The sequence below is a fragment of the Pocillopora verrucosa genome, chromosome 4 (assembly GCF_036669915.1).
Source record: "Pocillopora verrucosa isolate sample1 chromosome 4, ASM3666991v2, whole genome shotgun sequence".
Lineage (NCBI taxonomy): Eukaryota > Metazoa > Cnidaria > Anthozoa > Scleractinia > Pocilloporidae > Pocillopora > Pocillopora verrucosa.
In genome coordinates, this window is record NC_089315.1 from 15,506,260 (window position 1) to 15,518,450 (window position 12,191).

The window sequence follows — 12,191 nt, forward strand, 5'->3', positions numbered from 1 at the left end:
CCTATTTACCATAACGAAACATTGAGGAAAATCCATTGGATGTTTTGAAGATCTTTAAAAGGCATTTACCTTGAAAGTAGAATATACTCTCAGTCCTTTGATGACTCTTAAGATGCGCTGGTGGCGCGATTTGCTTGAGGCTGCGCAGGTGTTGTCCCCCATTTAAACTATCTCCTTTTGCAAGTCAAAGGTAAATGATCCAGTCGCTAACATTGAGGAACTTTTTTTGTGGCTAAATGCCCGTACACTGGACATTAGACATGTCAAACAATTCAAAAAATTAATTTTTTGTTTCAGTGGACAAATTTTCCGTGCTTGCACATCCCAGAATATCACTCGATTGGCGACACTTAGAAATTCGACGCTTCTGGTCAAGTACGCGGCAGTTAGAAATATTCACCAAAATTCCATTGAAAGGTTACGAAGCGTTATACCTGTTATATGGCACTTCTACCGGTTGTTTCTTTTCAAAAAGGTCTTTATGTAAACCAATAAGGCAACACGTTCCCTCATGCTGTATTTTTAATTGGTTTATTTGATGTCAGATCTCCTACAGTAGTGGTGCATCCTTTACTAAAATACCCCAAGATTCTGTTACACTGAAGAAAAATACAGCTTGACTAAGGTAAAACGGGACAAGATTTTTAAATTAATACTCCGTGAAAAGGCTTTTCTCTGAATTCGGTGGACATTTCCGAATTCCGGGTATTTAATATATATCTGAGAGCGTGCCCAGCAGTCTGTTCAAGCGTCGACGACCAAACGATTTTGTGGTTCGATAAGCTCGGAAGATTTGTTCACTTACAAAAAAAGGCATTTAGAATCTCTTGCGATATCTAAACGAACATGGAATTTTCTTAATAGGTTTATATGAGTTTTTCTTGTTTCCCTCAATATTAACTGAAACTGAAGCCTTTCTGAAGTAAGTGACCTTAACTGTCACGCCACAGCGGTCTCGAAGACCACTTGCTACGAAACCAATGGATATGGGTAGTCTCGGTTGACCACTGAAAAACCAACGTAACTCTTAGAATCGCTTGGCATTTCAATAAAAAATTATATTTACTCAATAGGTTTCTATGAAGTTTTTTTTGTTGCTTGCCCTGCCGGATTTTCTTTCTTCTGCGCTTCTTTTTTTTTTCTAACTCAAAATAAGGGGGGGGGGGGGGTGCCGGGTACCCCGTGTCCCTCCCTTAGATCCGCCTCTGTATTAAATCCGTAGAAAACATAGGCACAGTTTATTACATGACCAATAAAACAGTTCTAAAAAACAACACAAGCAAAAACATATGAACTGAAGCGGCCTCTTACATAGCATCTGGCTAGTCTAGCCCCCTGTCTCCCTCCACTAGTCTGAGCCGCAGCTTGTTTTAACTTAACTTCCCCTTTTTTTTCCCTTCGTTTTTTTAGCAGCTGTTGGTAGTTTTGTTCCGAGGAGTGAACCAAGCAGAGGTATCCATAGTTATTGTTCGTAGCGGTCATATGAATCAATTAATCAAGCAATCAATTTTCTGAGATTTACGAAGAATTCGTAACGGTTATAAGGCTCGTTTAATTTTCCAGTAGGCCTTAGAATGCGATGAATTATCTTACTGCATCTCCGGCTCCAACATCAAGGTTACTAACCTTTCTTGTACCGTATAAACGTCAGTAGATGGACAAATTTTTACGTTTTGACACTATATTCTGAAAGCGTGTCAAAGTATCTTAACGATCGAGTGAGATTGAGACAGACTCGGTCGAGCGCCCGGCGGGCCGACTGAGCATAACTGAGCATGCGTTGTTTGACACGCGAGGTTGATTTGCATAGTGTGAAGTCTTGATCTCCATGAGAAAGATCAGTGATTTTCGGAACTAAGATGCGGTAAGATTTGCCATTCACACTTTTCTGATTGGTTATTTAGATGTGGCATTGACTGATAAATTTATTTAAGATGTAAAGCAAGATAAACAACAATAACTTCCAGACATTAGAGCGACGTGTGTTCAAGTAACTTGGGGCCGTGAAGTTGTTAGTTAACTTTTAATCAATTTATCAGGATGCTTTGAGATCTTTGGTAGTTTTGAAAGCTCTCTGTTTATGATAGACTGTAAGCAATTATTTATATATTAGAAATAACTCGGAAGAAAAACGCTTGCTTAATTTGGAGGAGCGATGACTGTTCTTTTTACGATGCCTTAACGAACCTACTGGCGTCAACTTTTCTGACACATGCACACATAGTCGACACATCAGCTTATTTTGGAAATAGTTTAAAACCCGTTTCTTATTAGAACCGAGTACGAAGTAGAATGCTATGGCTTGTCAATCTTCACGAGATTAGCACAGTTAATTTTTTTGGAATCCCTAAATTTCTGGTGTCGAGTCAGGACCTGTTGTGGTTTAACATTCTCAATTTTTTTCAGGCTTTCAATAGTTTGATGTAGGTTACGTGGAGCCAAAGAGAGGAAAATGGATAATGATCTACTTTGCAACTTTAGAAAGTGCAGAAAAAGACTGAATACACATGCTTGGGTAAACAATTTTTTCAAGTTTATGGCACATTTTTTAATCCAATTTCATTTTGAAATATTTTAATGTAAATATACTTTTTTTGATCCACAAAATCTCCAGGTTACCTCATGCTCTCGTATCCTTTTGCTCCATGAGCTTTCAGTAAAAATATATTTCTTATTTCTTGTTGAAATATCTGATGTCTTAAGTATTGAACATTAACTGAATACAAGTGATCAATGGAAGCAGTCAGAAGGGCATTTTTGTTTTTCTTTGAAAAATACAAGACTTTTTAAACAAAATCATTGATAAAGACATAAGTCCAAAATCATATCTTTTTTAAGAGAATCTTTACATGAGCATGCAATTGTATGGATTTTTATAAATTTTGTATGATTGTCCAGTTTTAATCGTCAGTGTGGTCCTGCACCAAAGCACACTGACAGAAGCACTGCTGTCAAAGTTCTATGTTCATCTTTTCTGACTGAAATAGGTTTTAAGATGAGTACATTTCTATCCAAAATTTATGGCTAAATTATGTACAACCATGAGCTTGTGTCAGTTTGACTGACTGATTCCTTTAATCACTTCCTGATTGATTGACTTTGTCATTGATTGAGTGGTTGACTGTCTCACTGAGTGGGTGACTAACTGATAGACAGACTGACCCACAGACTAATAAACCAACAGACTAACTGACTCACTGACTGACTTATGAACGGACAGACTATGGACGGATGGATAGAAGCAGAAAAGCAGATTGACTGATTGACAGATTATATCCATCAACTAGAAACTTCATGGACACATGCAGGTGGGGGCTGTTTTAGCCTCTGTTCCAGTTCCCCTGTTGTATAATTACAGGAAGATTGTTATTAACTTATCAATACTTTTTTTCACTTATGTGACTTACACTTGCCAATGAAAGTTAATGAAAATTGCTCTGGTGGTAGGAACACAACAGGTATTGCAAATTTAAATGTATTCTCTGAGTATAAACTTTTTGCATTTGAGTAGAATTTGTGGTTTTAAGTAATGAACAGTACCTGCCTTGATACCTACATCCTTGAATTTATGTAAAGATATATTTTGTGATGAGGATGGAACCAGAGAATTCAACAAGAGCCTTATCTGTCCAGCTTGTAAGTATATGGTTCTTTGAGTCAAATGCCCCTTGTACATATAAAAACTGTTGAAACTAATTGATGGATTTCTCATATGTTATGCTTCATTGCCAGGTGAAACTAATCTGTCTGCAAAATTTGACGTCATTCGTGTTGATCTACAGGCTTCTGAACAATTCAAATCAGTAAGTGTTTATAAGGAATCGTTTTAATCAGTTCACATAACTCATAAATCAGATATATTCTGCTAGTGCATATGTACATATATTTTGAGTGGGTCTTCTAGTGGTTGTACTTTTTCAACCATGCATTGTTACCATGACAACAGCATAAAGCTCAGCCAAAAATGTGTGGTAGTACCTATTCCTCACCAGTTTGGGCCCTAAGGAATCAAAATGCCTAGAAAGGAGCCAACAAAAAGTGAATGTCTGTAGATAGTTGAAAACAGGGTATTGCAATTCTTAAATAAAACACCTTTACATTTATTCAGAAAGTGAGCACTCACTTAAACTGCTGGTTGTGCCTGAAATGGGGAGTTGATCTGTACTAGAGTTGGTGTCAATGATATTTTCCCTAAATGTTTGTTTGTTTCCATTTTACAGATGGTGTTGGCTGGTCAAAAACCTGAGGTTGTTATGGAAATTTGCTCAAGAGCATTGGCATTCTGGACATACCAAGTAATATATCCTCACTTATAAGCAAGTAGTATACCCTTCACTTTCTTACCTGTGAGCTGCTTTAGAAAGAAGTTGTAGTTCCTGTGGGAATGGGGTTTATCATCACACTTTTAGAGCAAGAAGTGAGTCTGTGAGGTATTTTATAAAACATGAAAAAATTGTATTTGAATCAATGTCAAACAATTCACTGAATGTATATTTGGAAAGAGTCCTGCTCAAAATGTGGGCAACAAATAGCCATCGAAAGCTGTATAAGCCTAAGCATTAAAGTGAGTTCTTATTTTTCTCTAAGCTTCCTAATTTGCCATTTTTTATATATTAAAATTCAAACTTGGCTCTGAGGCTTGGGGGAAAAAACAAAAGAAATCACCTTGAGGTTGAGAGATGAATAATTAATTTATTTTGTCTTATTCCCACTATCACTGGAACCATGTTAGATCTTTTCAATATCGAAAATGGCAAATTATTTTGTCTTAAAAAAGTTAAATGTTTTCTCGATTTTCCTCAAGGGAAGTATATTTCTTGCCTTTCAAACTCTTGTTCAAAATGGGTGGAGTGCCTCTTTACGTTTTTATGTGCATATAAGAAATCTTTAACAAGACTCCATTCAGAGAGAATTAAACCTTTTTTTATAGGCTTACATAAAACTGGTACCTGTTAGCTTTAAAGAATGGGGTCTAAGCTTCTGAGGATAAAACTACTGTTAGAGTAGAGTCTTAAACTTGTTCTATTGTCATACAAGTTTTTTTACAAACAGAACTGATGCCAATTAGTCAAAACTATGACAGAATAACCTCTGATTGGCTAAATGCCTTAGTTTTGGATTAAAGCATAGTGATACACCAGAAAATAATGAACAAATGAAAAGTTTTTTCAAATTATATAAACATGAAGTGCAAACTGTCCACTTACATTGTCCACTTCCACAACTGCTATTGTGCTCAGTGCTCTTTCATGTATGAAATACAGGAGGTTACTGATCCAGTCATTAAGTGTCATTTTTTAAATTTTTTTTTTAGGTTTTTGGATAATGCAGTCTGAGCTAATGTTTTTGTGAACCTTTGTAGAGATATGAAAATACTTGTTTCACAGATACCATGCTTCAGATGTTTCCTCTTTTGCATAGACCCACCAGGAAAAAATGTACCAGGATTATGTTGCCAACAAAGCAAAGGAGAAGACAAATCAGTTGGAGCAGTACTACAGTCAAGTTCTTTCCAAAGTGCAAGCAGAACTAAGCTGTATCCTATTGTCTGTGGTTTTCTTTGTAGACTTCATCTTGCAAACGAAGATTTGTAGGATAAATGTGCATATAACAAATTGTAAACACTGTGAGAGCTTTAATGGGTCCTATTGGATTGTGGGGATACAATAAACTTCGAACCTTCCATGATTGGATCAAGGATACATACCTTAAAACGAATAACCATGAACATTTCTTACAATTTAGGAACTTTTTTTTATGAGACTTTGGAGTAATCCTCCACAAATTTCCTTGACTGCAGTTCAATTTATAAACAGCCTTAAGAACCCAAACATCAAGTAAGTGTTTTGAAACTAATCATAAATTACTCTGACGCTCGGTTAAAGGGAGATTTATTTTGATGAGGAAAACGTACATTATGAAATATGTTACTTCATGATAGTAATGTTAGGAAAGATTCTTGATATTTTGAAAAAAAGCTGTTTTGCTCATTGCAGATGACAAGAAGGAGCTGGAGGACATCAAGAAACGCAATTGTGAACTGTCTGAGAAAATGATGGAAAAGAATAGACAGTATCTTAAGCTCCAGGTAAATACTTTGTACGTTACTCACCCATTTACCCTTGCGAACTGAATTCCCAGTTTTCTGGGAATTCCTAGGAATTCCTAGGAATTCCTAGGAATTCTCAAAAATTCCCAATTATGCAAATGACCCTTGCAAACCGAATTCCCAGTTTTCTGGGAATTTCTAGGAATTCCTAGGAATTCCTAAAAATTCCTAGTAATTCCTAGGAATTCCTAGGAATTTTTATGCAAATTAACTCCGATTTAAAAAGCTTGGAATTACTGGGAATTTCTGGGAAAGGAAGACTCCAGTTTTGTGAGGACTTGGAATCCCTAGGAATTCCTAGGAATTCTCAGCTTTACAAACTACCTATAATTTAAGAAGTGTGGAACTCTTGGGAATTTCTGGGAATTGAATTTGAGGCAATTTTAATACCCTGAGGTCCACATAAATTCTAAGAAATTCTCAATACCTTGAATGTGAAGGTTTTAAGAAAAAGAGTAATTTCAGAGGCTTAAAACTTTGGCTCAATAAAAGGTATGCTATACAAAACTTACCAAGAGATATACATACATGTACATGTTTATAACTTAAAAATCATGAAATTTATTACTCAAACTAAGTTTTAGTAAATCTTTACATTAATATGGATTTTCTCATGAACCAGCTGTCAGTTATGTTAAATGGAAATTGCCAACTTCCACAATAATTAACAATAATTACATTGTTATCTTACTTCCCAAACCTACATTACTGGTTGCCTTTGTTAGAAAACCTTGGAACAGTCAAGCTCAGTTGCCTCAAATGCTGTCAGAGACTTTTTGTTGACAATACTTTTAGTAGAAATTTCATGCCTTAGACAAACAAATTCAACACCTAATTAATCTTTCTTTTTTCATGATTGTTGTTGCTGCTTTTTTTTCAGTTTTTTGCTCTATTTTCATGACTAATTGCTGTAATTTGTTTTGCTGTTTTTATTCTTACAAAACATTTTTGTAAGAAAAGGGGAACATTGACTACCTCTGTCTTGTCTGCATGCCAAATGTTTGCAAAGTGTGCGGATGATCCACAAGTATTGGAACTCTTACAAAAATGTTTTGTAAGAGTTCCAATACTTGTGGATCATCCACACACTTTGCAAACATTTGGCATGCAGACAAGACAGAGGTAGTCAATGTTCCCTTAGAGGAAAAACACCTTTTTATATGACGTCTTCAATTTACTTTATTTGAAACTCTGATCTGAAAATATTTGTCAACAAGACTTGTTAGTAGTGAGAAGTACCAACCAAGTTTCCTTTCATAACTTAATTTCTTAAATGTCCCAATCACTGGATCTCCCCAAAAAATATTACATCTTTTTATTTTTGGTGCAAATTACAAGTCCTTCTTTAAATAAAAATGAAAAGTGATAGTCCCACTTCAATAATAACAGCTCTTAAGTTTACTTGTTGTTCTTCTCTGTCTGTCAGCTATCAACAAGATTGTTTTATACTTCGGGCAGTGCATAACTATTTGTGGACCAGAATTCCAACGCACCTCTGTAATCGCATATAGCTACTCCTGTCTCTTGTACAAATGTTTCTCCTTTGTAAGACGCACTCTACTCTGTTGTCAATACTGCTTTAAGTTCAGTGGAAACGACTGACTGAGGAATCGAGATGGCGGTGTTGGAACGTGTTGCTGAACGCTTGCTACGGTCAAGCTTTGTAGATTTAGGTACTGGTACACTAGGATCATCTATGTATCTCTTATGCTTCCTAACGTGGTATCCTTCTTTTATAAATATGAGGGTAAAAGACGATTTGTAGTCGCATTCAAAACTGTGATTGGCTTGTGTTATTTCTCACCTTGGCCATTAACACAACTCAAGTGAGTTTCGAGTCTTTGTTTCCTCGACAACTTTCGGCCACAAATCGTGCATTTGTAATACGATCGATTCTTTTCGATTATTTCTACATAGAGTGAGGTCACATCTTTATTTATATCACCAAGCTATCCATCTTCTAGAAGCAGAGAACCGGTCGGAGAAGTCAGAATAAATTTAAGCGCTTCTCTTAACACTGCAATCGGCAAGCCAGCGGATTCACTTTGCTAGCCAATGATAAGTCCTAAAGGATCCACGTGATCATGCCCGTGATCGGAAACAAAGAAGACTCCATTTGGCGCTCATCTTTGAATGTACTTTGGATCGGTTGATCGCTTTGCTCAACTGTTTTGCTTAATATAACATTTCTAAAGATAGCTTTTATTGTGGTTCAATGGGAAAACGAGAATAGCGTGAGTGTTGTAAAAGAAAAGAAAGTCGTTGGCGCCGTGGAGTTAAAAGAAGGGACAACAGTTGACATATTGACTGGTACAAACAAGGGTCGAGTGGCCATCTGTAAAGCTACGATTTTGAAAGCTTGTGGTGAGTAAAAATTGCGATATTCGTTACGTGATCAAAATCTTATAAAAGAATAGATGTAGCGGGTTGAATTAAGCTTACATAACGCTCGGCGCAACTGAAACTAGAATAATTCTGAGAATCGAATCGGTCACTTGCATGCCGCAGTTTCTTAAGCTTATGCTTTACAATGAAATAAACCTATCAGTAAGGTTTCAAGATTCCTCTAGTCACGTTTGGGAACATTCAAGATTCATAATAGGAACTGTTATTAAACAAACCTTAGTACATAAAGAAGCCCTCCTTGGTAAAAACAAAATAATGTATTCAGCCCTTTTTTAGTAAAATCCATGAGAGAGATGTACTAACTCCAATATAAAAGTCACTCAATATAACAGAGATTTCTCAATTTGAGAATCCAATGAATGCCCTTTTCCTCATAGCCATCTTAAAAGCCTGGTCTGAGCTTTAAATATACATATTTTAATATATTATTTTTTTTCAAATTCAGATGTCAAGGAATTCAGATACAAAATGGTCAAGGTTCTTGTTGACAACCTCATTCAAGGCCAACTCATTGTGAGCCCAGGAAAAAAAATACAAACAGTACAAACAGCAGCTAAGTTTGCAGTTTAGGATAACTTCATTCTAATTTATTGTTACAGTTACAACAAGATTTTAATCAAAAAATCAATTTTATTTGTCTGTAATTAGCCCCTTCACTCCCAAGAGTGCTTGGTTTTCAAATATAACTTAAGATATTGTATTTTATGGAAAAGAATCAACAGATTTTATTCACAATTTGTGTCAAACCAAATTTAATGATTGATTAGAACTATTTTATATGAATAGCTGTAATTGAGGATTAATCCGTATGAAGTTTTCAAGAAAAGAAAAATAAATCAAATTCCATCCTAATATTACCACACATTGATGTTAATTAATCAAAAATATTTTACATGTAAGCCTTAATTAAGCTTCTAAATAAATTTCATTGAATACTTGAATTTTAGCTGGGTTTTTTTTAATTTAAAGTATTTATTTTATATCATTAGCCTCAAATTTTTGCTTAAAATTCCCAGTAATTCTTAAACATTCCTAAAATTCCCAAAAATTCCCAGAAATTCCCAGAAATTCCTAGGAATTTTTTAGATTTACAGCTTTTCAGGGAAAGTCATTGGTTCTCTGAGTTGGAATTCCTAGGAATTCCTAGGAATTCCTAGGAATTCCTAGGAATTCCAAGTCCTGTTGGCTATAAACTTGGAATTTCTGAGAATTTCTGGGAATTTCTGGGAATTTCTAGGAATTTCAAGGTTTTTAGAACCAGAGTTGTTATGGTTGTGAATTCCTAGGAATTCCTAGGAATTCCCAGTCCGAATTTACCGTGAAAATTCACACCTTTATTCCTAGGAATTCCTAGGAATTCCTAGGAATTCCAAAAGCCATTTCGCAAGGGTAGAGCTGCTGCATGGTTATATAAGAAACGATCTCTATCGGATTGATGGATTTTATGTCACAGTGTGAGGCTATTCGACGATAGGAAGGAAGAGCATATGCTGGTTTTACGTAAATGACTCCTTTTTCCCTCTCGTTTTTTGGCCATTTAATCACACCCGCACGTAGTTCTGCTTTCTCTTTCTTTTGGTTTTTAATGAGTCACTGCTACTGACCCCTGATTTCCGGTCCAACATCAAGGAGCATTTTACTAAAAAATCTGTTTTAAGAAAGTAAATCTGTGTTTGTGTTCAGTGAATGGCCGTCAGAGTAAATGATGCATGCACAACCTACTGTAAGATATCCTTTCTGTTAAGTCACGAACGTACAGCACTTTGCTATCGTGCAATGTTGATGTTGTCTCACAGAAAGTACTGTTTTACGTCAACAGGGAATGTATGACTCACTGAGAAGGTAAGAACAGAAATGTGTTTTTAGAAGAATTGTGCAACTTCTTTATTGTCAATGACCCCTTGAACATTTTCACTGTAATTTGTTATGGCCTACAGCTACTAATTAAGACTGAAGGAAAATGGAATGAGGAGTTCAGTTACAAAAGTACACCGCGTTGTAGTTTTTGGCAAATTGATATATTCATGACGTAGATAATTCGACATGGGCAGTTTTTGTCTCTAAACAGAAAATTTACCTACTGAAGCTCGCTCGCCATTTTTTTAACGCGGACATTACTACGCGCTGCAAAAGATTGGCTTGTCGTACATGATTACCTTTAATCATTGTAAGATATATGCTCGTTTTTCATCTGCAGAAAAACGATAACGCCATCCGTTCTAGAAGGACGTGAAGAAAGGATTCTAGAATCTCGCGGTTTGGGAGGAGAAGTGAGTCGCGTATTTGAGATTCCACTCGGGACAGGCGGAGGTAAAATTAATCTAGCTAAAAACTGTTTTATGTATTACTTCTCAAGAAATTGAGAGTCAGGAAATTTTTTCTTTCTCGTTGGGTTGTAACCGATAGCCAGTGGTGCTATTCAGCCGTTGTTTTGAGCAAACTGACCCAAGGGTGACTGGCTTTTACGAATATTTTGACGTTATAATATTTATTTACACAATAGAAAACTGGCCTAATGTAATTTGGATGGATTCACAGACAGATGAAAGTGCTGTCTTTCAAGATAAGGCCTCTTTAATTTGGTGTCTTCTTGTGTAAACAAAGACTTTGGATTAGTCAGTGCAAGGTCCTATATCATTTTTAAAACCGTTCACGTGCATTACAATACCTATAACCACACGATCGTTTGATAAAACGTAGAAAAGGGATAATTTTAATACCTGAATGATAGGTGTAACTTTGTTTCAAATTTTCATAGAGTTGCTGAGACGAACAGCTAGTTCTGCTGATGTGAGATATCCTGCAGAGAGTAAGTAAACTCTAGCAGGGACGTTAAGTAATAAACAATCTCTGTAAAATTTTATTTTGGTCATCGGTTTTCTGAATCGACTTAAAAGCCCCCTGCATGACCACCCCAACCACTCTCCTCAGAGCAATGTTGAACTCCAGCCAAGAGGTTGAACAGGAATAGGCCATCATGTATATAAAGGGGGTGGTGAACACGTCTGAAAACTGTTGCCACTGATTGCCAGCCTTATACATCTACTTCAGTAGGTGACATTTATCCTTGGTCTGAATTACAACCTTTTTTCTGCGTCAGAGGTGAAATTGTATGCCGTTGTACAAAAAAAAAAAAAAAGCAAAAACAACAACTTGTGAATGAACATGATGTTTTTATTGTTATGTTATAAGTCTTGGTATTCACGGTTATTAATACACTATTGAAATTATTCTTCGTTTGCACGGTAGGAGAATTTCATGTCTTTGATCCACCAGTTCCGGTGTCGGCTCGTGTGTCAACTCCAAGCCATGGGCCGCTGAATGATGCCGATTCAGCTTCTCGCAAATTCACCCTTGATTTTACAGGGACCCCTGGAATTAGCAAACGACTGGGACAGAAAGGAGCACATAAGGAATAGCTGGATTTTTACGTGACATTTTTGATACCCGATTATTGGTGTTGAAGCTAAGAGTGATATTTTACATTTATGTGGCTAATATTTTCTCGTGCCTGTCGTAACGTAGAAGAAAAATACCCAGACTTTTTGTAAGCAAGTCTCTCTTTTTACGGTCATGGTAAGCAGGCAAATAAAAATGTTTCTTGGTTAATCGTGGAAAATTCTTGTTTGCTGATCATTGCCAAAGAAAAAGGGTCCTTAAAAATGTGCGAAAACCG

The 12,191-nt window shown here is 36.2% G+C and overlaps 1 protein-coding gene across 1 annotated transcript; it reads left to right on the top strand.

Annotated features, from left to right (window-relative positions):
• Positions 1 to 1,796: 1,796 nt before the first annotated feature.
• Positions 1,797 to 12,124, top strand: LOC131796136 (E3 ubiquitin-protein ligase CCNB1IP1). Its single transcript, XM_059113781.2, has 13 exons — positions 1,797 to 1,864; positions 2,407 to 2,515; positions 2,615 to 2,630; positions 3,577 to 3,636; positions 3,733 to 3,803; positions 4,221 to 4,295; positions 5,422 to 5,536; positions 5,817 to 5,837; positions 5,997 to 6,088; positions 10,335 to 10,357; positions 10,713 to 10,825; positions 11,274 to 11,324; positions 11,765 to 12,124. The coding sequence occupies exons 2-13, from the start codon at positions 2,453 to 2,455 to the stop codon at positions 11,932 to 11,934; spliced, it is 870 nt and encodes a 289-aa protein (XP_058969764.2). The 5' UTR covers positions 1,797 to 1,864; positions 2,407 to 2,452; the 3' UTR covers positions 11,935 to 12,124.
• The last annotated feature ends 67 nt before the right edge of the window (positions 12,125 to 12,191 follow it).

Excerpts from the sequence above, each read along its gene's own strand:
- LOC131796136 (XM_059113781.2), top strand. The coding sequence starts at position 2,453 with ATGGATAATGATCTACTTTGCAACTTTAGAAAGTGCAGAAAAAGACTG. Across the intron at positions 5,537-5,816 it reads AGTGCAAGCAGAACTAAGCT|CCTTAAGAACCCAAACATCA; the intron begins GTATCCTATTGT and ends ATTTATAAACAG. Across the intron at positions 10,358-10,712 it reads ATGTATGACTCACTGAGAAG|AAAAACGATAACGCCATCCG; the intron begins GTAAGAACAGAA and ends TTTCATCTGCAG.